The sequence below is a fragment of the Phocoena phocoena genome, chromosome 1 (assembly GCF_963924675.1).
Source record: "Phocoena phocoena chromosome 1, mPhoPho1.1, whole genome shotgun sequence".
Classification (NCBI taxonomy): Eukaryota; Metazoa; Chordata; class Mammalia; order Artiodactyla; family Phocoenidae; genus Phocoena; species Phocoena phocoena.
The window spans coordinates 80,817,002-80,843,679 of NC_089219.1; the positions used below are offsets into that span (position 1 = coordinate 80,817,002).

The following is a 26,678-nucleotide window of genomic DNA, read 5'->3' on the forward strand; positions in this document are numbered from 1 at the left end:
GACTTTTATGTCTCTGAATTATCCTCTTTCCTGAAAATACTGTTAGATCCTTAACCTTACGTTTCACTCTATTTTTTAGTAAATGATTATGCCCGGACTTTATATCTGTAACCGTTATTTCAGCCAGCCACAGCCTTGCGGAAGAAACCCAACCCGCTTGCGCAAGCGCCCAGCAGCAGATAACGCGGCGCACAGGGATTTACAGTGCGCATGAGCAATTGGAAGCAGCAACGCGAGAAGTGTTGCGCAGGCGCGTTTGGCAGACTCGCTAGGTGGGCGCTCTCGGAGGCGGCGACGTAGGCCTTTGGGGAGCCAGAGAAATCGTATTCCTTTAAACCGTGAGTTTCCGACGGTTTGCTCCCTGGCGCGGGATTGTGAGGGATTAGAAACGAATTCTGGATCGTGACTTCGGTCTTTTAGCAGCGCAGTTACCCCTCTACACCCCACCCCCACTTCGGATCCCCCTGACCTGCGGCGGGAAAGTCGTGCGCCTGCGCACTAAGCATCCCGTTCGGTCTGGAGTCTGAGGGAAGAAGGTCCTTCCCCGCGGAGCTCGCAATCCGCGCTCGCCGAGGGATCCCATTCATTACCCCTTCTCTTCCTCCGCCCGGCGCTCGTGAGCCGTGTCGTATCAGTTCTCCACCAACTTGCATGGGGCCTTGGACAAGCCTCCTGGCGCTCCCTTTCAGCAATCAAACGATCTCCTCCTCCAGCCCTCTTCCTCAGGTCGAACCGCTCTCCCCACTAAGGCCTCTCCCCCCGCGTTCGCTGCCTCTGCAGTTCCCACCGCCGCCCTTGCCCCTGACGGCGGCTGCCGGGGAGACTCCTCTGTTAGGCACATTTCCCTTCGGCCCCCTGCCGGTGTTTCTGGGAGGTGAAAGTGGAGCCCATGGAATCCTTAGAAATGGCTCACAGTTTTCCTTCCTTTGGGGATTTGGACATACGGTGCGTTTTTAATTGTTTGCCCCTTTGGGGACAGTAGCATTTTTTAGTGCTTAGTTCACTGAGTGATTTAAACTTCTCATCTTCTCCAGTATGCCGAGTTTCACAGCTGCTTTGCTCCCCCTGTGGACATGACCCCTTAGCTGGCGTTTTGCGCCGCAGTCGCTTTGCGATGGAGGCTTCTTTAGGGATTCAGATGCAGGAGCCAACGGCTTTTTCTCCTCGTGGCCGGTTTCTGGCGGATGGCTCATTAAAACATGAGCAGAATTTTAAACTACCAGGTATGTGTTCATTGCCAAAGATGTACAGGCAACAATTCTGTAATTTCGATTATTTAAAAACAAACAACAAAAAACACGTCCTGAATCTTAAAGTGAGTTGTATGTTTATATAGGAGCATTTTATGAATCAGTGAAGCTTCATAAGATCTAGATTTAGGATTGGATTGCATTTTAGAAGGAGGATTGTAGTCCAACCATGTCATTTTACAGATGAAGTTGCTACAGTCTAATATTAGTCGTTGTCTAAGAACACAAAGTTTGTTGATACCCAAACTAGAATTTCTCTTCTAGACCTGTGTTCTTATTTCTGATCACCATATTGCATTAAGCTTGAATTTAGAAATCGGCATTGGAGGGACTTTAACTTACATATTCAAAGGCAGAATTAGTTGACAAAAGTAAATGAAATGTTTGTAGCAGTAATGAAGGACTATATCTCAGTGTACATCATGAAGTGTTGCTTCACCCTTACCCAGACCTTGAAATGAGAAGGAGAGGGTCAAACAATGCCTAATCTTGTAAACTGTAACACGCACCTTCATTCCTGCAGTGTGCCTGGGACATAGCAGGCATTTAATAAATATTGGTTAAATAGGAGTTCCAATTGACTGTTGTTTTTTTTCTCTTTTCTTAAAATGTAGCTAAATGTTATTTTCTCTTTGTCTTAAGCATATTTAGTGCTTTTTCAAAAATATTAATTTTGACCTTTCGTCCATGATATATACTTATACACTACAAAATAGACTTTAACTCGACCCTAGAAAAATATGACATCCCATACTTTTGCTTTCTGACTAAGGGTAAACTCATCTTTGATGTTAAAATGAGTACCATTCCTGATGTCCCTATTTGATGAAAGCCACTATTATTCCAGTTAAAGTTTCTATGCTTAAAACTTTAGAGTTATCTTTAACTTGTGCTTTGTATTTGCTCCCCTCATCCAGTCACCCAATTTTATCTTACTTCTTTTTAGTATGTATAGTGTTGCCTCTTCCCATTCCCACTTTCACCACATTAATTCATTCCCTTACACTTTGCTCCTGAATTACAACGAAGTTTCTTACTTAAACTGCCTGCTTTCACTTCTTTTTTCATCCTCCAGTTCATTTTGTACACTGCCACTAGAATAATCTTAAAATGCCACTTTCATCCAGTTTCATGGATGCTTTCCCTCTTGCCTTCCATTTTTCTTGCAATTACCTATTTTTCATGGTTCACCTTTCCCTATGTCATCAGACACATAATACAATAACAGTCATTATATTATTATTATTCTTGTATTGTTTAGCACTCTGTGTATTCATTCTGTCTCTTCAGTTATACTATAAGGTCCTTGAAGGCAGTATCTTGTATAGCTCCTGATGTACATTGTGCATTAGGCAGAGTGTATGAATGAATGAATCTGACTTGGCTGTAGCATACGTTCGGGTAAAAATTACTATTCTAACACTCTTCTGAAAACCTGCTAGGAAATGAAGAGTGATGTGAATTTTATTCCAAATTTCCAAAGTTTGGTGGCTTTTATATGTAACAGAACATTGAGCATTATAAACAGTACCTTTGATAATTTATAAAACATGCTGAAATTTTATTCATATGGTTCTTTTTTATTTGACCCTTAATAAAAGCTAAGATTATATCAGAAACATGACTTGAATAAGGAGTAAAGCTGATGAAGTCCAGGCACATAACTGTCTCATGATCTAATATGATTTACTCTCCTTTGATGTAATAACTTTTGAATGGTGGAATTTTTTATATATCTTTGTATTCCCAGAGCCTAACAGTCTTGAGCACATAGTAGGTACCTGAAAATATTAGGTTGAATGATTAGATATCATTCATCCAAAGGATATAAAGTAAAATTTTTAGTACAATGCCTGCATAGTATGACCCTTTGTTTTGGGATATTTGTCAGCTTTTTATAACTATTTTTCTGATAAAAATTATACATGCTTATTGAAGAAAATACAGAAAGTCAAAGTAAGAAAATATCCCACTGTACAGGTATTGCTACTGTTGACATTTTGTTATATTTCTTTGGTCTTCCTGTGCATACAGAGATACATTTTTTTAAAAACTGAATTAGGATCACAGCCAACTTATTTCTGATCTCCATTTTTAACTTAGCAATATATATCTTGAACATTTCTTAATGTAATTAAATACTCTGCACTTGGACTGCCTAATGTTCCACTGCATGGTATCATATAATTTATTTAATTGCCTTTTCTTATTGAACCTTTAGATTGTTTTCCATTTTTTCCTATTAAGAAAAATGCTGGTGAACAAAGTACCTGGCAAAGTATTAGCTCAAATGTTTATTCTTTCATTCTTTCAGCAGGCTTTATTTTTTTTTATGTATCTACCATATGCCAAGTTTAGTAAGTGATAAAGATCTTTCCAGTGAAAGAATGAAGTATAAACTGTATATATACTGAATGTCTCCTCCATACTGTTGAACTGTACTGGAAGGCTTGCTTTCATTGTGTTATATGGATGCTCTTAGCCTACGATTCTAAAGTGGGTTATAGGTAACGTCCTGGTTTGCCTGAGACAGATCCAGTTTATACCTGTTGTCACAGTGTAATTATTAGTGCCCCCTTTCACTCTGAAGACTCTCCCAGTTTGGGCTAAATTATATGATCTCCCTAGTTATAGGAAGCATTATTTTAGGCAATACATGAAGCCCCAGAATAAGCATGACATATATTCCTGGAGGTCAATTTTACTCCATGCTAAGTAATTGAAAACATTTCATTTGTATGATGAATATTTCTTAAATGTCTGTGTCTGTTATGTGCAGGCACCTTTCTAGGTGCTAGGTGCTAGGAATAAATCCGTTCGTAAAACAGACAAAAATCAGTGCCCTCAATCTAGTGGATAGAGATAGAAAATGAATAAATAGTATGTTCAAAAGTGATTAGTGCTGTGAAGAAAATGTAGAGGGGAAGGGGAGATAGGAGGTATTGGGAGAGGAGATTGTGATTTTAGTAAGTGTAATTGGTTGGAGAAGGCTTCAGTGTGGTAACATTTGAACTAGGACTTGAAGGTGGAGGAGTGAGCTGTGCGTGTATCTGGGGAAGAGCATTCCAGACAGAGGAATCAGCAAGTACGAAGGCCCTAAGCTGGGAGTGTGCCTAGCATTTAGAAATAGCTAGGAGGTCATGTGAGTGGAAGTGGGAGAGTGATGGGAGTGAAGTCGAAGAGAGGGGTGAGGAAAGGAGGTAGTTCTTTGGCTTTTATGTGGAACAAGATGAGGGTAAAAGCAGGGAGTATAGTTAAGGATGCTGTTGCTGTACCCAACTTGGATATATTATGTAGCAGAAAAAAAATTCACTTAAAATTTCAAAACAGAAGTGTAGACCTTCATAATATTTAATGAAGACCTAAATAATATTTTAGTTTGTGGACTTTTTTCGGGGTCTTTCCCTAGTCCTCAAAGTATATATTCATTGGTCTCTGCCTTTAGTAGTGTTTTCTAGCTTTTGATATGAGTACTCTCTTTCACTGTCTACTCTCATCTCCCAATTCATAATCTGGGGATTTTTCATTCACTTTGGTTGTCAGGAAATTTTTCTGTTGTTCAGAAACATCAAAGTTGTTCTGCAGTGACAGGAAACCTTAATATAAACATAGTTTGAGTTTTGTAGAGATATGTAAGTGCATAGTAAGTGAGTGGTGGTGTGGAAGCACATTGAGCTTGCATAGTCATTCACATGGCCTTGCATTACAGTATTTTCTTACTACTTATATTTTCTTCCTGCTTATTTCTAACAGTTAACCAGCACCTCTACTACTAACTGCCAGCTCATGTTTATGCAAAGGGAAGTTCCAAAATGTGGAACTCGTAGGAAAAGCATAGAGTATTGTAGTTGGAAGGTAAAGTTCATCTAATCCAGTTCCTTTGTTTTAAGGGTTAAAAACCTGAACAGTAATGTCGTTTAATTATAGGAGTTGAATGAATCCAGACTCTTTAGATTCCAGGCTTTTTTCTGTATCAGCACTGTCCGTTAGAACTTTATGCACTAACAGAAATGTTTGTATGTTGTCACATATGGCTAATGTGACTGAGGAAGTTGATTTTTAATTTTATTTAATTTTAATTTAAATAGCCACATGAAACTATATCATCCTACTACAAAGCTTTTGGTGTAATTAATCATGTATATACAACAAAGCATGCACACAAACACTTCAATACATTTAGTAATAAAGAGACCACAAATGGTTCTTAAAATATTTTGTCATACCTAAACACCATAAATTGTAAGATACACCATTATTTTATGTACTGCTCAGAAATACTGCCAGTTATACTGTGACAGTGCTTTCCTTAACACCTAGAATTCTTTTTTATAGTTATTGGAAGAGTTCTTTTAGATGTAATTAGACAAATAATTGTATATCTCTGGGACATACATGAAATGGAAAATAAACATTTCAGATCTGTCCCTTCTGAATCACTTTTTATACTCAGACTTGTTAATATCCTATTTTTTTCCCCTCACAATGTTGTTCTCATACATTAGTTTTTGTTTTTTTGGCTGCACTGGGTCTTCATTGCAGTGTGCAGGCTTCTCACGGCGGTGGCTTCTCTTGTTGCAGAGCACAGGCTGTAGACGCGTGGGCTTCGGTAGTTGCAGCATGTGGGCTCAGTAGTTGTGGCTCACGGGCTCTAGAGCGAGGCTTAGTAGTTGTGGATCACAGGCTTAGCTGCTCCACGGCATGTGGGATCTTCCCGGACCAGGGCTCAAACCCATGTCCCCTGCATTGGCAGGCAGATTCTTAACCACTGCACCACCAGGGAAGTCCCTGTTCTCAAACATTAGTGATGCAGAATTTCTTTGAAGAATTCATTTTTTTAAAAAGCCATTGTTAATGAGTTCTTAAGAACAACCCAGTTATGTGGAGCTGGCCTACATTTGATTTCTACTTCACCACCTCTACTATTCCTCCCTACAGCCATTTTGGCTCTTAAGGATTAAATGTGAATGCTCCTCTGTGATTTCTTGAATTTTCTTCAGGTCATTGACACCTGTTGTATAAGTTTTGATGCTGGCCAGCAACAGTTGTAAGTTGCATCCCAATTTCAGAGTCGTTAAAATTGTGTCTTAGAATCAAAGAAATGTAATAACAAATTGAATATATCATTGTAGTGCCTTTTCATGATACCTTTCCTATGACACTGGAATTTGAAGCTGGTTGGACTTGACACTCATTAGGAATGATTGTAATTGACTGTGGCAACTATTACTGCTAGAAAGCCAGCTTTTCCCCCAGGCCTTGGTTTTGTTTTCGAGAGAGAGGTAGTGTGGTAGCTGATGGTGAAGTGATTGCTTTTGTCTTTGGCTTCACTCTCTTGTAACTTGTAAACTTTTGCTTTTTTTTTTTTTTTTTTCCTACAGCTGTCTCTGAACAACCATGATGATAGTAAGAATTCATTCATTCAACAAACATGCCAGGCAGTTTTCTAAGAGCCGAGTGCGTTGTGGTGAATTATACAGACAGGGAGCCTGTACTGGTGGAGCTTATATTCTAGTGGGAGGAGGCAGACAGCAAACAAATAAATAAACAGGATAATTTTATAGTGAATAAGAACTCCAAAGACAATAAACAGGGTAATGTGGATAATGGGAGGAGCGCTGATTTAACTAGCGATGTCAGTGGAAACTGTGACAATTGAGCCAGCCATACGAAGTTATAAGGGAAGAGGATTTCAAGCAGAGGGAATAGTAAGAGCAAAAGCCCTAAAGAAATAATGTTAATAATAGTAACCACAGCAATAAGAATCACCAGTATAATTTAATATTTACAATGTGTCGGGCATTGTGTTAGTAGCTGCTCTTGTGTTGTGTATATTATTTCATTTAATCCTCACAGTATTTCAGTGGCATGGGTACTGTTATGCCCCCTTTTCTATAGATGGGGAAATTAAGGCTCACAGAGGATAAGCTGTGTGCTCTAGAAAGGTCATACCTGCTGGGTAATAGTGGAGCCAGCATTTTGATTTAGGCCTGTCATCTCCAAAACTGGTTCACAGGATTACTGTTATATTGCCTGTTATATTGAAATCCATGAAGCTTCTCCAGTTCATCTGCAAGGTAGATGGGAAGGTGAGGGTAATTTAAGTAAGTTCTTCCCATTACCTTAGATGGGGTGATGTAGTGGAAAGGCTACTGGATTAGGTCTTCTTGGCCTCTTATTTAATCTCCACCTCTTAGTATTCTTAGTATTCTTCACCTCAGATTTATCCTCCACTTGTCATCTTCCTGCTTAAAAACTTTACATGGCCTTCCTTTGCATCCTCTGCCTTTCCTTCCTCAGCCACATTGAATTTTATTATCTCTCCTACTCTCCCCTCACTCCACAATAACCCATGCCTTTTTCCTTTTCCATGTCTTTGCATACATAGTAGTTCCTTCCTAAAATGCCTTCTTGCACTTTCTCTACTTGGTGAATGCTTCAAAACACAGGTTAACAGTCACCTGAAGCCACCTGGCACCTTCAGGAGTGTTCATTCCCCTCCCCCCTTCTACCTAGTAATATGTGCATTCCTCTAATATTACAGTTAAAATCTTGTATTAAAAGTGAGCTTTTAACATCTGTCTCTTCCACTAGGCTAAGCTCCTAGAGAACAGGGGCTTCCACCACCTTTGTTCATTTGTATTTTTAATATGCCAATTGCTGGGCACTTTTAAAAACACAGTGTTTGTTAAATGAGTGAGTCTATAAACTTACCAGCAGTACCTCTGTGAAACTGGATAAGTGATTTAATTTCACTGAATATGGATTCCTTCTCTGAAAGATCAGGATAATTATTTCTGTTCTCCCAATATCACAGTGCTGTTATGTAGATCTGAAAAGATAATATGTGTGAAGGTGCTTTGAAAATGCCTTAAAACTGTTGCATGATGCAGAATGTTATTATAACTTTAAAAGTAGCTGATGCTTGGCCTAGATACTGTAATAAAATCTGAGGACTCTTAAGTATGTAGTTCTTTTTTGTATCCAGTAGTTTATCACATTTTGTATTATTGCCTCTCTGAATTTTAACCATGTAGGTTTTTGTAAAGAGCTTATATTTATTTAAAAGTAATGATTTTTCTGCTGTCAAGATATAGGATACTACTGGTAATTGGGACAATTTTTAAAGAATATATTTTTTAACATTCTTGAGACCTTTAGTAGACCTTCTTTCTAGAGTATACTGTGAATATTCAATATGTAAAACTTTTCCAAGCCTGTAAGATTTTGTATCTTTGGGGGAAAGAAACAGTTTTCAAGAAGATTGCATTGTGTCCTTGTCATGCCATCTAGTGATTGCAGCACAAATTGTTTAGTTATTTTTTAAATTTAGCCTCTTCATTGTGTTGTACTCTATGCAGTGACAATGTATCTATATGTTAGTATGTAATTTCAGAGTAGCAGCAATTGGGTGTGAGTGATTCAGTTACTTTGCAGTTTTGTCTGTTCAGGAGGTGTGTGAGTTAGAGCAACTTGATGGGGTTTTAGTCTTATCATGAGTTTAAAGTTTATTATAGATACTTTTATTTGTAATGTAATTACTTATGTTTTAGAAATTATTTTATTGAGATTTTTCAACCTAAGTAATTAATTGTACCTAAATTCTTTTTTCCTCGATAGGTGTTAAGAAAGATATTCAGAAGCTTTATGAAGCTGTACCACAGCTTGGTAATGTGTTTAAGATTAAGGACAAAATTGGAGAAGGTAATCTGGGGATATACTTCATTATCTTTATAAGCTTTTTTTTCCTCCTGTTTTCCTTTATATAATCTTGATTTTCATTATTATTTCTTATTGGAAAAATACCCCTTTTAAAAATACTAAGACCATGGTTATATTACTAATTATCAGCTTTTCTTTTTTCCTTGGAAAGAATCTAAGAATAAATAAATATTTACAGTAAAATGAACAGTCCTATTTTAACCTTTATAATTTTATACTATTTAAAGTATTGCTGGGGGCTTCCCTGGTGGTGCAGTGGTTGAGAATCTGCCTGCCAATGCAAGGGACACAGGTTCGAGCCCTGGTCTGGGAAGATCCCACATGCCGCAGAGCAACTAGGCCCGTGAGCCGCAACTACTGAGCCTGCGCGTCTGGAGCCTGTGCTCCGCAACAGGAGAGGCCATGACAGTGAGAGGCCTGCGCACTGCGATGAAGAGTGGCCCCCGCTCGCCACAACTAGAGAAAGCCCTCGCACAGAAACGAAGACCCAACACAGCCAAAAATTAATTAAATAAAAAGGAAGATGCTTGCTTTTTTAAAAGTATTGCTATATTAATAATATATTATTAAAGATAATTATTAAAAATAAAAAGTTTAAGATTTAAGTGGGGGGATTTGATCATGGAAAGCTGAATCTTTTTTCTCTTTCTCCATTGCGTTTAGGTAGAATTGTATGTTGAACAATGGCAATTTTTCATGGCAAAATGTTGAAAATAAAGTGGTACAATATTTATAGGATAGTCAGTATTTACGTAAATACCACTGAGAGACTGGCAATCATATTGATTGAATGAAGGGTGAATCTGGCAGACAGATGTGAAGGGATTGAGAAGATAAAAGATAATAGAACTTTTTAGTGACTATACTGAGAAATAGTAAATAAAAGCTTAACAGTAAAAAAAAAAACAACAAAACTTCCATTTATTCATTGCTTGCTTTTCACAATGGAAAGTGTGAGATGAGAAAAGGCTGAGTCAGCGAGGGCAGAGAGATTAGAAGATGAGATGATTCGGGATGTAAGAAGCAAATCTTTATATTTTTTTTCTTACCTTTTTTTGAACACTGACTTAGTGTTCAAAAACTTTATTCTGGAAAACTGATGTCCTCATAACAAATAGCAAACTATTCCTGGAGAGGGGGAGGAGTGGAGTGTGTTTTAAGGCTAATAAGTTTGAAAACTATAGCATGTATAGCTCCCTTTTGGTTATTTATGATGTACTTCAGTACATTAAAGTTCTAGAAATAATCTATCAATTTGCTTTAACTCAGTATTTCTCAGATTTAACTGACCACCAAATCTTATATTTTTTTCTCCTTAGTTTCATGGTGAATTTAAAAGTTTAAAAAAACTTTTTAAAATAAAAAATGGTTTTTTTGCCCCCTAAGACTGTTATCATTTTTACTTCTAACGGAACTGAATCCAAGTCTTAAGAAAGTAATTTCCAATGATAATATTGTAGAAAGATACTTGGTAGATTGGGTCATACCATGGAAATATTTTATGCTAACTCAGTTAAACAGATTCACTGTATAGCTTTGCTGAATTAATATACCCCCTAAAGATGTGAGGACAGTTAAGAATGTATTAAAAATTGAAAATAAGTTGTATTTACAAAGGTGTTTGCTTTTTGTATTCAGTGTCATTAAAATATTGATGACAGATTATGATAATTTTATGGGTTCCAAACAGTTTTTAAGAATTATTTTAGCATTGTCTCATAAACATTTTTAAAAACCAAATATTGAAAAATCTAATAAATTGTTTTACAGGCACTTTCAGCTCTGTGTATTTGGCCACAACACAGTTAAAAGTAGGACCTGAAGAGAAAATTGCTCTGAAACACTTAATTCCAACAAGTCATCCTGTAAGAATTGCAGCTGAGCTTCAGTGCCTAACAGTGGCTGGGTAGGCAATTTAAAGATATTTTTAATTGAACTGCTGTATATATTTTTTAAGATTTTTAAGTAGATATCTAATAGGGATGGTGAGATTGTGGATTAAACATATTCTTCAGTCAGGTGTTTGCAGTTTGCTAGCACTTTTCCACTAATCTTGGAATGGCTAGTTAAGTTTATATTAATTTTTAAAGTGGATTTCTCCTGAGGCTCAGCTTGACTTCCTGTTCTCTTACCACTTCTTTTTCTAATCTTTCTGCCAAATCATAAACCTTGGCTTCCATGGTGTAGATATTTTTTTAAATGTGGGGAACTTATATTTCACATCTCCCCAGATATTGAGAGCCTCATCTCATATTTTATTTTGAACAACAGAATCCTCTGGCATGTCTTTCTGTTTGGTTTCTCTCTGCTAGGTCATTCCTGTCAACATAGAGACGTGATGTAGTATCTCTTATCCTCCCTGTACTGCCGTCCCCCTTCCAGCTACTCCATTATTTCTTTGCTTCCCTTCATGGCCAGACTTCTCAAAAATTACCTGCACAGACTGTTTTCACTTCCACACCCACCTTTTGCCACACACACACAGTGAGGCTGCTCTCCTCTATGCTAAATGGAAACTACTTTAGGGGCAACCATGACTTTGTTTTGCCGGTTCCTTTTTCTGTTCACATGAACTCCTGGCAGTGTTTAACATAATTGATTTGAACCATTGTCTTTTGACTTCTGTACTACCATATACTCCTTGATTTCTTCCTGCTTTATTTGGCCTTTCATTTTCAGTATCCTTTGCCAGTTCTTCCTCTTCCACCTGACCCCTAAATGTTGGAGTTCCTCAGTGCTTGATCCTGGACTTTCTTTCTCTAGACTTCTTTAGGTGGTGTCATGTATTCCACATGGCTTTAAATATATAGTAATGATTCCCATAAGTGTATATCTAACCTCAGACCTCTTAACTGCAGATTTGTATGTATCCACCTGACGATTTGATATTTCCATTTGGGTACCTAATAAACATCTCAAACCTAATATGCAAAAAACTAAATTTTAATTCACCTTCATCTGCCCCAAAAATTACCTATGGCAACAATCTGCCTTCATCTATCCATCTCAGCAAATGGTACCACAGTCTACCTAGTTACTCAAGGCAGAAACCTAGTAATCACACTCAATTTCTCCATTTCTCTCCTAGTCCACTCCATCACCATGTCCTGGCAATTCTGCCTCCAAAATATATCTAAAATCTCATCCATATCTTTGTCTTCTCAACTGCTATCTCAGTCCAAGTCTAGATTACTATAGTAGCCTGCTTCTTCTCTTCCCCTGCTGATCCCATAGTCACAAAACAGCCAGAGTGATCCTTAAAATATAAAAATATGTATGTATGTAATATAAATTGGATACTATTACTTCCGCTACTTAACAGTTCTTCAGTGGTTTCCCAATGTTCTTTGAAAAAAAAATCCAACTTTATCCCATGCCAGTCTTTCCACCTCCTTCACTGTGCTCTATTTTCTTTAGCTTCTCAAATTTGTGTCAAGAGCTTTCTCACTTCAGGGCCACTACCCATACTTCTTCCCTATCCAGGAAGACCCCTCCCAGTCCTTGCATGCTAACTGCTCATCCTTCTGCTCTGAGCAAGAATGGTACCACTTCAAAGAGGTCTTCTCTGAATTAGATTCTATTTTTTATTGTCACAGCACCTTTTGATATCTTTCAAAACCCTTACCATAATTTGTCATTATTTGTTACCTGGTTTATTATCCATATTGCCCACTATTTAGGAAAGTCCATGAGGGCAGAAATCACGTTAATTTTAATTTACCTCCTCATCCTTAATGTCTAACATAGTGTCTCAAGTAACAGTGCCCACTAAATATCTATTGAATGAATAAACACGCCTATTAATTTGTTTTACCCCTCTGTTTATTACAGAAGACAAGAGGATAAGATGGCTTCTGTAAGGCATGATTACATAATACCTTCTAGTCCCCTGAATAAGATTATTCCTTTTTCCACACTTTAAATAACCCCCTCTACCACTTTTTCTTTCCTTGTTGTTCAAAAATGTGCATGCTAAAAAAAGTCTACCTGATCTTGCTTCCTTTCTAGCTCCCACACTGGTTTTTATTCTTTGACAGATATTTCAGGAAAATTATCTTTATGTTCTGTTTCCATTGTATACTATTTTCCCTCCTTAAATCCTGTTTGGCCTCTTCCTTTCCACTTAAACTGCTTTCTGAAAATTAGTTAATTTCTTTTTGCCAGTTAATTCCTCTTTGCCAGACTGAAAGCCTTCCCTCAGTCCTTATTCTAATTGACCTCCTTGTTGATCACCCCTTCCTTGAAAACTCCTCACTTGCGGATGTCCCTATCTGGGCTTTCTGCTCCTTCCTTATTTTGCCCTCCAACATGAGACTTTTCCAAGGCTCAGTTTTCTCTTCTCTAATAATTTCACAGCTTTAGGTATCATTTATCTATAATATTGTCACTGACTTACACTTGACTTCTCGCTTAAAATATAGTCTTGTATCTAGATATCTCTATCAGAATGATGAGGTTTTGGTTTTTGATGCTTCTTTTCCTGTTTTCTCTACATATTTTGTTGGTATCCATGTTGTTTTAGTTTCTCAGTCTCAAAACTCTGAAAATCCAGTTTACCCTATTTTCCTCACCTTTCTCTGAGGTAGTATAGTATAGTGGTTAAGAGTCTAGGTCTGGAGCACACTGCATGGATTCAGATTCTGGATCCATGACCTACTAGTTGAGTTACCTGGGGTAAGTTCCTTAACCTGTCTGTCCCTCAGTTTCCTTATATGTTAAAAAAAAGGGGGGGGTAGGAAATAATGGCACCATCCTTATAGGGTTGTTGTGAAAATTAAGTGAATTTGTTGATAGGTGTGAAGTGCTTAGATCAGAGCTTGGCATGTAGTGAATGTTCAATAAATATTAGCTATTATTAATTTTTACTTGATTTATTTATTACTGTTACCATCTTATCTGCTACTAAGTCTTGTTAATTCATTTTTATTATTCATCTTTTCCTTCCCATTCTGTCACCTCCTCAATTAAAATTATAATTATCTCACTTTGAATTATAACCTCATAACTGATACTGTTTGTTTAAAAAAAAAAAACCTTTATCTTGCATAAGTCAGTTAAATGAGTAATCTCTCCTGTATGGTGGTGGTTTTAAGTTAGTTTTCTGGCATTATTTATGAATTGCTAAAACTGCATTTTTTAAAAAACTGCATAAAGTTTCAGTTCATTTGACCTTTCTTCTCAAGTTCGTTGTGCATTTTTCCACTAGGGGGCAAGACAATGTCATGGGAGTTAAATACTGCTTTAGGAAAAATGATCATGTGGTTATTGCTATGCCATATCTGGAACATGAGTCCTTTTTGGTAGGTTTTAATATTTCTTGAATTTTTATTAGCTAAATATTTCATTAAAACAATCTTATAACCTTATTCATAACTTTATTTTAGGACATTTTGAATTCTCTTTCTTTTCAAGAAGTACGGGAATATATGTTTAATCTGTTCAAAGCTTTGAAACGCATTCATCAGTTTGGTATTGTTCACCGTGATGTTAAGCCCAGCAATTTTTTATATAATAGGCGCTTGAGAAAGTAAGTATGGAAAGTTACCAGCAAATACTTAATACTTGACTGAATCTGTGCTGTGGGGTCCATCTCTTAGATGCAGAGCATCCTGTAACAGCCACACACATCTTTTTCTGTTTCAGATTTTCACTGTGGTTGAGGAAGGGAAATACACTCAAGGAGAAAAAAAAATTGTATTAGTAAAACAGTGTACGTCATGAGGTGTACCATGGCTCAGTGGAAATAGCTAAAAGAGACTTAGAAACGGTCTAGTTTTTTGTTTGTTTAACCTTATACATTTATCTCTGGGCTTCATTTTTCTTTTCTAGTAAATGAGGGGATTGGACCACATGATAGCCAATTTCATGTTTCAACACTAAAGTTTTGGTTTTTGACTATTTTTTATGCTGATTATATACATAGAGGCATTGTAAGCTGAAAACTTAAAAACTGCTGTTTATATAATGGCTCATATTGAGTATAATAAGGATAATAGAACCATAACTTCTTTTCTTGGGCTTTTGTATTCCTGACTTTTAATTTTTTCTTTAATTAATCAGATTTTTAAACCATGATTTTAATTTATTTTTCTTTTAAACTTGTTTAATTAAAAATTATCTGCTATGGTGCCATCTCTGCCACCATCAGAGGACAAAGGATTGTGTTTACATCCTGCATTCCTTGTTGCCTTGTCTGCACAAGCCATAGGAAGAAGGGGAGAAAAGATGTTTTCTTGTGTGGGATACATCTTGCCTTAATTTTCAGTAGTTAGCTATTAAATCCTTACCTTGTCTGTAAAACTTACTTTTCTTTTTTCAAGAATGTTATAAATCCTTAATTTATCCCCCAAAGAATACAGTTTCTGTGTGAATATGGTTTGAGCATATTATATTAACTAAGCTTTGTTACAGAGAAGTAAAAGTGCTTATTTTTGTTTCATAGGTATGCCTTGGTAGACTTTGGTTTGGCCCAAGGAACCCACGATACGAAAATAGAGCTGCTCAAATTTGTCCAGTCTGAAGCTCAGCAGGAAAGCTGTTCACAAAATAAATCCTATGTAATCACCGGAAACAAAATTTCATTGAGCAGCCCAGCAGCACCTAAGGAGCTGGATCAGCAGCCTACCACAAAAACTGCTGTTAAAAGGCCCTACACAAGTGCACAGATTCAGATTAAACAAGGAAAAGATGGAAAGGTTCTACCTCTTTTATTTCTTAAGTACTAATATGGTTTTAGAAATGTACTCCATTCAACATGGGGAGTTATAATTCTAGGATAACGCAACAAAAAAACAATGTTGTTTACACGTGTTATATATTAAATTGATTAGATTTCACTAAGATTTACAATGGATTGTTTTATGATTTCAAAACTGAAAATTTTGCTTGGTAGATTTATAATGTCTTTGTCATTATAATTGCATTGTATAACAAAAACGGAAAGTAATTTTCCCTGCATGTTATAAAGTTCATATTAATTACCCTTTTTAAAAGAAAGCATTAGTTATAGGGGAAAAATTCTGAAGTGTCTATCTCCATTTTAGCTGCACAGCAAAATGTAACATCCATGCAGGTGGTTTTAGAATTTTTTAGTTATATATATTTGTGGACTATGATAACATTGTATGGGGGTTAAGAGTTCTGTCTAGACTGTTTTCTCCTTTCACAGAAGTGTTTTGGTGCCTGAGAATGACTTGGATGCAGCTGTTTTTGTTTTATGTCACTTAACTCTTTCAAAACTATGGCAGAGTACAGCTGGCAGAAAGTGTTACAGATATAATCCTTATTTTCCTTGTTTTTGTTGGTATTGTAGGAGGGATCTGTAGGCCTTTCTGTCCAGCGCTCTGTTTTTGGAGAAAGAAATTTCAATATACACAGCTCCATTTCACATGAGAGCCCTGCAGTGAAAGTAAGTAATGTAGCTTAATAGTGCAATCATCAGTCAGTCGTACACTGGAGAGAATTTGGGGAATGGCTAGCTTTTATTATTAGTAAGTTTTTAAGAGTTTTGCTTTAGCAGAAGGTATTACTGCTTTGAGCATCTAGTCAATGCTTTCATTTTCTCCAGTTCTGAACTTTTCTTTTGGAATTTTTTGTCATTTTTGATTAGCTGACTATTGTTGCTCTTTCTCTAAAGGAACATTTAGGACGTTAAGGCCTTTTCTCTCATTGGCTGGAACGTGAGCTCCCAACAGCTAACACATTTCTGACACACAGTTGATAGCGTAAAGATGTTTGTAAAATTTACAAAATTATCACCAATGTTAAGTGGTTTTAAATTGACTTATGATATCCTGTAGCAGCTAGATAGCATGAGGAACAAATTAAAACTGATTTTAGCCAATGTAATTGTGCAGTTTACAGTTCTGAAATGGAGTTAGACACTAGAATGTAATTGTTTTGTAACATTTCAGGAAAAGTTCTAATAAAGTGTAATTCAAATATTCACCAAACTAGGAACGGTTAGTAAATTTTTAATATGTTTATTCAACATAGTAACCTAAAAAGACCTTAAATATTTTGATAGACGAGTGTTTATTTACAATCCAACAGCACATTCAGCAGTTTTGAAAGTTATGCTTCCCCTATTGCTTTTTGCTCTACTAGCATCTCAAAGGCATCATGTTAAATGCCATGAAAATAGAGAATATGACTTTTCTTTTACAGCTTATGAAGCAGTCAAAGACTGTGGATTTACTATCTAGAAAATTAGCAACAAAAAAGAAGGCTATTTCTACAAAAGTTATGAATAGTAGTGTGATGAGGAAAACTGCCAGTTCTTGCCCAGCTAGCCTGACCTGTGACTGTTATGCAACAGATAAAGTTTGCAGTATTTGCCTTTCAAGGTAATGTGTTTTGATGGTGCTGTAAAATCACCAGCATGCTGCCAGACAAGATGAGAAATTGCATTGATTTTGGTGGACAGTTGATTTGAGTGAGTGAAAGGGAAAAATGCAGTTCTGTGAACTGCATAGGCACTAATGCTGATTGGTACCTTGAAGAGCAAATGACAAGTATTGTCATATTTGTTCCCTTCACATGCAAATGCTCTTTGGAAAACACATTTACTTTTACATGCAAATAATTTTGGTAGGGGTAGGGATAGCTCTTATGAAACTTCAGAATTGCATGTTTTACTTGCTGATTTAATCTTGTTTTCTTTCTTTTTTCTTGCCTGTGTAGAATAACCTGAACCAAACACTAGAACTCTTCTCTCACTCCCACCTCCAACTCTTTGCCACATAAATTTTTTCTTCCCTTCAAGACTTTTATAAGCTTTCATGAGCCTTTCCTGATTAACTCAAGTATATAAGTGAACAGGTATCTCAGAAATTAATCACTCCAAACAGAAATAAATTTTTATACCTCAGAGTTCCCATTGTATTCTATTTTTCTGTTATGTTCTTATACTACCTCTTTCTATGCCTGGAAGTTACTACTCTTTCTATACTACCTCTTTCTATGCCTGGAAGTTACCTTACAACCCTTCTGGAATAAGGCCTGGGAACTGGTGTCGGGGGAGAGACCTATAGAAACAAAATCCAGGATTTTCATCACACTGGATTATCATTTGCTTTGTAATAACTTTTATTTATATAGATATCAAGGTAGAATTTACTGTGAACTAAATTGATAAATGTTATTTTTTGGTCTTAAATAATTAAACTTTACATAACTAGAAAAATCTTATTTCATCATCATAAGGCGGCAGCAGGTTGCACCTAGGGCAGGTACACCAGGATTCAGAGCACCAGAGGTCTTGACAAAGTGCCCCAACCAAACTACAGGTATGTTGCACTAGAAATACAGAACCCAGTTAAATTGGTTGCCGTGGGTGTATTTTATTTTATGATTTTTGTCTACTTATGATTAAATTTGAGCTCTGCTGCTTTTAACTAAGTTATGTAAGTGGTTCTAGCAGTGTGGCATTCCCATTTTTGAGATAGTGCTATTTATGAAAGCTCCTAATCCTAGTGTTTCCTTTTTTTTTTTTTTTTACCCGATAGATTGCATTTTGCTTATCTGTTTACAAGACAATTTCACCAGGAATAATTTTAACATCACCTTTGTGGGGGAAAAAATTGTGTTTAGTAGTATTTGCTAACTTAAGACTTGCAACATTTTATGTTTGTCTAATACCTGAAAATTCTTCTGTGATACATATATGATTGGGTGTTTGATTAAAATTTTTTATTATTGTGAAAACAATATAATAGCATTAAAGAGATTTCTGAAAAAGAAAAAAGTCTATAGCCTGAAAGAGTTGTCATGGAACATCTTATTGAATAGATGAACCCTGCTGTTCACTTGGATTATGGGCCTTACAGAAATGTATTCATTTGTTCTGTGTTTATTCTGTGCTTGCTAATGATATAAAAAATGAATGAAACTCTGCTTACATTCTGGTCAGGACATACTCGCAAATATAAAATAACCTGTTAAGTATGGTTATAAAACTTTATACAGAGTATTTTAGGGGTATCTAACCTTATCTGAAGGGATTATGGAAGGAAGTTCATGGAAGATAGAACGTCTGAAAAGAGAATGTAAATTGGAGTGAGGGGTTTGCATGAGCAGAGGAACTCAAGAAATAGCATGGTCATACAGGAATCAATAAAAGTTTAGTGTTGCTAGAATGTATGATGAAAGTCAAGGAGTGGTGAGAAATAAACCTGGAAAAAGGTAGACGGTCTCGGATCACAGTTATATGGCTTGGACTGTACCCTGTAGGTTTTGGAAAGTTATTCAAGGGAAAGGGATGGTAATAATTGTATTCTAGAGGGGTCATTCTGGCAGGTGTGCAGAGAGGACCAGGTCCAGGTGAGAGATGATGAAAACCTGAACGAGGGCAGTAATAATACAAATGAACAGAAAAGTGAAGAATTGGGGACTTCCCTGGCGGTCCAGTGGTTAAGACTTCACCTTCCAGTGCAGGGTGTGCAGGTTCGATCCCTGGTCAGGGAGCTAGGATCCCGCATGCCTCATGGCCAAAAAAACAGAACATAGAACAGAAGCAATAGTGTAACAAATTCAATAAAAACTTTAAAAATGGTCCACATCAAAAAAATCTTTGAAAAGAAGAGCAAAGAATTGGAAAGGCAGAGCTTGATGGATAATTGGATGCGGGATTTGGGTATGAAGTGGTGGGGAAAAGGCATCCAAGATGTTTTTCATACTCCTAGATTGGGAGATTTGAATGGGTACCAGTAACCAAGGGGAGAATAAAGAGGTAACTGGTGTACAGGGAAAGATAAAGATGATTGGGGGCATAATTGGTTTGAGATATATGTGGAACATCCAGATAGAGATGTCCAACAGAATAAAAGTAAGTGAAGCACAGGGAAGTCTGGACTGGAAGTACAGTTGACTGTCATCATTACTATATAAAAGGTAGCTGAAGCTGTGAAGTGTATGGGCCAATAAGGGAGAGTATATAGGGTAGAAGTTGGAACTCTGGGTAACCTCAGCCCTTAAGGCTTACAGGAAACATTGAAGGAGCAGGTAGAGGTACAAAGGGAACCAAGAAAGGCAGATGATGCAGTGGCCAAGGGAGTAGAGCCAATAACTTGATGATACTGGGAGTTCAGCCATTAGGAGAGAAGATGTCCCTAAACATTTTTCTTTTGGCCACACGGCATGTGGGATCTTAGGCATGTGGGATCTTAGTTCCCCGACCAGGGATCAATCCCATGTCCCCTGCAGTAGATGTGCAGAGTCTTAACCACTGGACAGCCAGGGAAGTCCCCCTAAACATTTTTTTTTAAAATGAGTTTATTCTCATGAGGCTGAGCTGGTCTTAATCATAACTGCCAGAATTCTAGAGATTGATAGTTTCTACAGCAAAAGTTAGGGTTAACATCTTGCTGAAGATGAGCTTCTAACGTTTAATGCTTTTCACTAAAGTGAAACACTTTCATTACTATGGTGTGTAACTCTTGGGGTACATCCAGATTTTTTCCTACGTAGCTACTTTGGATTTATTTTGATGTTATAAAATGTGCATTTACTTAGTGATGAGATATCCTTTTAAACTTAGCAGCTTTCATGTTACTCAAGAAAGAAAATATTGTATTTTGCATTAAGGATGTTAAACCAGGGATTCTTAACCCTGAAATCATTAAAAGCACCTGAGGAACTTTAAAAAAAAACTGATGCCTGAGCCCTACTCCAGACCAATTAAATCAGAACCTCTGAGGGGATTGGCTGGGGCATCAAAATTTTTTTAAGGCTCTTAAGAGGATTTGAATATACAGTAAAGGTTGAGAACTACTGATGTAGGAGTAAAATTAAAGTTTGTTTTCTGTTACAGCAATTGACATGTGGTCTGCAGGTGTCATATTCCTTTCTTTGCTTAGTGGACGATATCCATTTTATAAAGCAAGTGATGATTTAACCGCTTTGGCTCAAATTATGACAATTCGTGGATCCAGGGAAACTATCCAGGCTGCTAAAACTTTTGGTAAGCAGTTTTATATTATAGAACAAAACAAATACCTTTGATTTATCTCCTACAAATCACTTAATAAATTATTATGAAATTCTCTTTACAAATAAACATATTCATAATGTTCTCTGGTGTTAGATACAAAGTTTCTCAGTTGCTTGAAAATCAATTGCATTGTGTAAGAAAATAATTTATCACTTCTCTTCTCTACATGTAATCAGTTTATCTTATCAAGTGCAGAGTACTACACTTTTCCAGTATTTAGAGTTCAACTTTATAATCTTAAACAAAAGAATAAGGAATAAAATCTTAACTCCCTGTAGTTATGGTTTGACTTTATTGCATAAATATTTTTCATAATATGTTTTAATTTGTTTATTGTGTATTTATTAAGCATCAGGTGCTCTTGGGCCTGCCTTAAATACTCTTAGTCTGTATTAACAAGTAAATAGTTAATTATAATACAGTGTAGTAAGGACTGCAGTAGGGGACATAATAGGATGTATGTTGTTGTCAGGTTCCTTAGGGTTAGAGTAGTGGAGAAGCGAAATGAACAGAATACCTTTACTGATGGAGTAATATTATAAGCATTTATTGGATGTGGGAAGTCATCTTAGCTACACAAGTTCTTGTACTTCAAGTCTGGGATGTGCAGTGTACCTCATAGGGCACTTGAGAATTATCTCAGCCTTGCTCTTGCCAACAACTTGAACTCAAATGGCCACCTTGTATTTATTCTCCATGCACAATTATAGTTAATACTTTCCAAAGTGGGTGGGTGTAATTGAGTCAGCATGCTGCCCCAAAATATGGAACACTCCTTTGGGACAAAATTTCAGTCAGCCCACCTCAAAAGTAGCTGGGCTGCCTGTTGCCCAGCCCCAGAATCAGTGGGTCTTAATCAGGGGTGCATATCAGAATTGTCTGAGGAACTTCAAGAAATACATATGCCTGTCTCATCCCACCTATTCCTGGAAAATATGATTCAGAAAAGTATGATACCTAGAAAGCGTTGAGACTTGTTAGTTTGAAAAAACAAGTGATTTTGACCAAGAACTATTTCTGAGTAAGAACTACTGCAAAAATGATTGTCCCTCACTTGGGCACCAGTGCCGTGGTCTGATCCACCAGGAAGGCTTAGTGGCGGTTGTGGTTCTGCAACACAGTCAGTCTACGACTTGCACCTTTCTTGAAACTATAATAAGAAAATTTTATCTGAGGGTGATAGGGTGAGATATTACATATACACATGGGAAATGGAACCATGAAGCAAAGCCTTGCAAATTGTATTCTTACATGAGAATGTTTATTTTCAACTGATGGGGAAAACTATCATCTGCTATTGAATAACTTAATAAGAAGTTTATGAACATGAAATATATCACACCCTAAACATTTTGTTGAAGAGCTCAAATCTCCCCCATTTGTAATAGTAAATGATGACCAAAAATGCAAGTGCAACATCTAACAAAAAAACATCGTAGGGCAAGCATCATGATAGCATAACAGGCAAGGGCTTTTAGAGATTTATCATTGTAATGCTTGCTCTCATATTTTAAAAAATGCTATATAGCACTTGTCTTAGTTTCATTAGTATGACTTCTGTAGTTACAGCTGGCCCTTGAAAAACATGGGTTTGAACTGCTTGGATCCACTTATTTGCAGCTATTTTTCAGTAAGTACTACAGTACTGCACGACCCACAGTTGGTTGAATTCACAGATCAGAACTGCAGATACGGAGGACAGACTATGAATTTATATGTAGATTTTTGACTGCGTGGGGTCAGCCCTCCTGACTCCCTCGATGTTCAAGGGTCAGCTGTATTGCAGTCAAATCTTACTATAACTTTGGGCTGAATACAAAAGGATTCAGAACTTCAACAGCGATGACCTTGTTCCCCTTTATGACCCAAAGAGACTTACCAGAACAGTAGGAGCACTTCTCTACTTCTCTTGTGTTGTGTGTAACCTTCCCCTCTGTCCTCAACCCCTAGACCTGGCCCCATTGTAGACTGTCATTAAGTACTCGTTAAATTAAATAAATTCAGAAGAAAAACCTTGAGCTATTCTCCTCTGGCTATAATTTTTTAGAGAGAAGAGGAATAATGAAATAGATTTAAAAGTAAAACAGGATTAACACACTATACCCCCACAAACTTAGTTTTGGGTAGTTTATTTCCTTTGTCCCCTCACTGCTTCCCCCCACCACCTTTTTTCCCACCACCTTAGTCCACCTGTCCAGCAGAGATGAGTGTATGGTGTATGTAAAAGTAACTTTTTATCATCCAGAGATAGATTGTTTTGTTAACAATCCACATCCAGAGATAGATTGTTTTGTTAACAATCCACATGCCCCAGAAAGGAATGTAAGTGCTGTGCAAACTCATTGTTTAGAGCCATTTCTATTTAATAAGGAAATACGGCAAAAGTAACAGACTATTGCCTATTTGTGTGCCTAGCTTATTTTTGCCCGTGTCTAATAATTTTGTTGGGGAATTGTTTCGAAGACATATTTTTTAAAACGAAGATCTGGTTGGTTTATTAACTGATTTAAAAACATTTATTGAGACCGTATGTGTACTAGGTTAGGTAGACTATTATTGAGTCTCTTCTCATAGAGCTTAAATTCTAATGGGGGAGAAAAAATAAACAACTACATACTGTCAGAGAGATGGGTGGTATTGTGAAAAATAAAAGGGTAAAGGGAGTGAAGAAGGCTTAGCTATTTTGAATAGGTTGGTTAAGGACTGCATCTGTAATAATGATGTGATATTTGAACAAAGACGTGAGAAGCAGAATAATACCTTTTTGTCTAGTCCAACAGGCATTAATTGAGAACCTAGTATGTACCTAGTATGGATGTCTAGGTTTTGGGGGTTCAAAGATAAATAAGATAGTCCCTATCTTCAGAGAGCTCATAGTCTAGCAGGTGAGACAGACATATATTTTATCAGTTACAATACAGAATAGCAAAAGTAATAATAGAAACCTTCACAGGATATAACAGAAGCTTAGAATGATCAACTCTGTGAGTGTCAGGCATCTTAGAGGTAATGCTTGAACTGAGTGGTGCCCTAAGTGGGAATATTCTGGGCACGGAGTTGGGGGGGAGGTGCAGGGCATCCTAATCAAAGACAGGAACCATGTAGTTAGAGGCATGTAGAAGCTTGGAAGGGGGAGAGGGAATGGGAGCTGCTGCTGATTAAAGATTACAGTAGAATATAATGAAGCTGGAGACTTTGACAGAGTCAAGTGAGTCCTTATTAAGTCACTGCTTTCTACTTACTATCTTTCACTTTATGATTTGACCTTCAGCTATGTAAGGTAAAACACAACTTAAATATAGCACGTGATGTTCTATCTCATATTCAGTGTAAATATATCCAAAAAGCATGCAGTTGGACTTGCATGTTTCTCATGGGAGAGACTTCTGATATATTCAAATAATATAAAATATGTATATTTTTTCTCTTTTAGGCAAATCAATATTGTGTAGCAAAGAAGTTCCAGCACAAGACTTGAGAAAACTCTGTGAGAAGCTCAGAGGTGTAAATTCTAACACTCCTAAACTAACAAGTGATATACAAGAGCTCACTTCTCAAGACCCAACTTTTTCAGAGAAGATGGACCATAAAGGTGCTCACCTCATACAAACACCTAAAGCACAGCACTCAGGGAATTCATTGTGTAAAGGGGACAGTAATGGCTGTGGGGGTAATCTTGATGAGTCTCCTACCAATCTAGAAGGCTGGGATGAGGTACCTGATGCAGCTTACGACCTGCTTGATAAACTCCTAGATCTAAATCCGGCTTCAAGAATAACAGCAGAAGAAGCTTTGTTGCATCCATTTTTCAAAGATATGGGCTTATGATTATTGTTCTTTAAAGTTTGCTGTTGTGTATTGTGAGGTGAGGTGAAAAAGAGTTATTTGTAATAGCCATAAATTCTTGATTGGAGACCCGGGCAGGGTGAATAATTTGTTTAAAAATCTCCTGACAGATTCTAAAATATGGATTAAGATTACTTAAAATGACTAGGATAGTTCTTAGACTAACAAAATGATCTTTGAGTTTGATCTACCCGAGTAGGATCAGATCTTTCATTTCCCTAATTACTTGTCACTGCCATATGCAGAAATAAGAGCAGTTTTAGCCTAGTACATAGAGGTTCAAGGTACGAGTCTTAAAATTAAGGGTTGTGACAGGAATTAAATGAGTCAAAAGACTTAGTTTACTGGTTTCTTCAAACTATCTGTACTTTTGGAAAACTACCTGGTGCTGGTACTCTAACCATTCTGTAGGTAAAGAAGATAATTTCCTTTTCTAGAGGCTTATATTATACCTTTTATGAACACTAAAACAATGAGAAAATATTGGGGGGATATTACTTAAAATTGAATTTAATTTATTCATTTTTTAAAAGTATTTTGTGAAAGCATTTTTTGTGTGAATTGCCATGTTTTTCTTAATGGTTTCTCTTGATTTTTCTGCCTTCTCTACCCCCACCTAACACATTCTCCTTGGAAATTTTATGATACTTTCCACAAAGTTTCTGGGTGCTTTGTTAAATATTGCCTGTGTTCACAGTTGAGAAATTAAAATAATGTGTTCACTGGTTGATAAAGGGAAGCTGCAGGACTAAGGTAGATATTGATAGCCCAAAATGCTTTTCTTTTTCTCTAAACATGTATGGTTTTTTCATACCATCTTAGGTAGCTGCTAAAAGGAAAAGTGAACACAGAATTGAGAATATTATTGGAGACTTTTCCTCTGCCTAGAGCCATTCTTTATCCTGTTTTGACCAAGTTGGTCCTGCTCAGAGAAGGATGCTTACCTAGTGTCTTGGGGTAGGTTGGGAAGAGTTCTAATGAAGTAGGCAATGTAGAAAAGGAACTAAGATAGGGGTTTATATATTACGACATTTCAAAATGATATATATATCAATGACAGCATATCAAATTTACTATGGGAAATAAGTCTGCGAGTGTGGGTCTGCTGAGAAGTTTCCCACTTAGTAGTCATAGAGGTATAATACAGCTAAAGAAGATACAACATTCTTTTTGTTGTTTTGAGTACTGAAGTTAGTATGTCTTATCTGTACTCTGTTTGGCAAGTATTATATATATATATACCATTACCATTGATCTGCTATCTTCTCATGCTGTAATCTTTTTTTTAAAAAACTTGAATGTTCTTGAATTTGTATGTTTAATAAAGTCATCCTTTTATATTTTTTATGTCAATGTCAGACTACTCATTTGAAAAATGCCCTTTTTTTAAAAAGTATTGACCACTAGGATTATTTTCCTTCTGAGACTGATGAATTCTCTCTGTTCGGCAAACAGTTGGTAGTAGATTAACAAACATTGACCTGACTCAAGTAATATATGAAAGATAGATGTATTTCTTTATAGAAATGTGGCTCACAATCAAGTTAACATATTCTCAGAAAATTAGCAGGAAGAAAAATTTACCAAAAGTGCAAGTAAGGAGACATTCTCTAAGAAAGTTTAATATTCAGGGCTGTGGTTTCAACTTTCCATTAATGTCTTTTGAATAGAAAAGTTGAAATACTCGACTTTAAGAATAGAATTTGGTTGATATGTAAGGGAAGGTAAAAGGAGCTAGTGTTTTAAAAGATATCCAGTGTTACAAGTTAGTTCTCAGGGAATTTCAATCCCACTGGAGAATGTTGCCTCAATTTTTGGTGTTTTGTAGTTAAAAATTAGGAAGGAGCTTCCCTATTCATATTCTTCAGGTT

The 26,678-nt window shown here is 36.7% G+C and overlaps 1 protein-coding gene across 1 annotated transcript; it reads left to right on the forward strand.

Moving 5' to 3' along the window:
- Positions 1 to 1,114: 1,114 nt before the first annotated feature.
- On the forward strand, positions 1,115 to 24,789 carry CDC7 (cell division cycle 7). The gene is made up of 11 exons (XM_065889225.1): positions 1,115 to 1,223; positions 8,871 to 8,954; positions 10,743 to 10,878; positions 14,179 to 14,272; positions 14,357 to 14,499; positions 15,415 to 15,667; positions 16,285 to 16,380; positions 17,139 to 17,317; positions 18,177 to 18,259; positions 20,782 to 20,931; positions 24,395 to 24,789. The coding sequence occupies exons 1-11, from the start codon at positions 1,115 to 1,117 to the stop codon at positions 24,787 to 24,789; spliced, it is 1,722 nt and encodes a 573-aa protein (XP_065745297.1).
- The last annotated feature ends 1,889 nt before the right edge of the window (positions 24,790 to 26,678 follow it).

What these genes read in the sequence shown, in the direction of transcription:
- CDC7 (XM_065889225.1), top strand. Translation starts at nt 1,115, where the DNA reads ATGGAGGCTTCTTTAGGGATTCAGATGCAGGAGCCAACGGCTTTTTCT. An exon ending in TATAATAGGCGCTTGAGAAA is followed by an intron (nt 14,500 to 15,414) that starts GTAAGTATGGAA and finishes TTTGTTTCATAG; the next exon opens with GTATGCCTTGGTAGACTTTG. An exon ending in CCAGGCTGCTAAAACTTTTG is followed by an intron (nt 20,932 to 24,394) that starts GTAAGCAGTTTT and finishes TTTCTCTTTTAG; the next exon opens with GCAAATCAATATTGTGTAGC.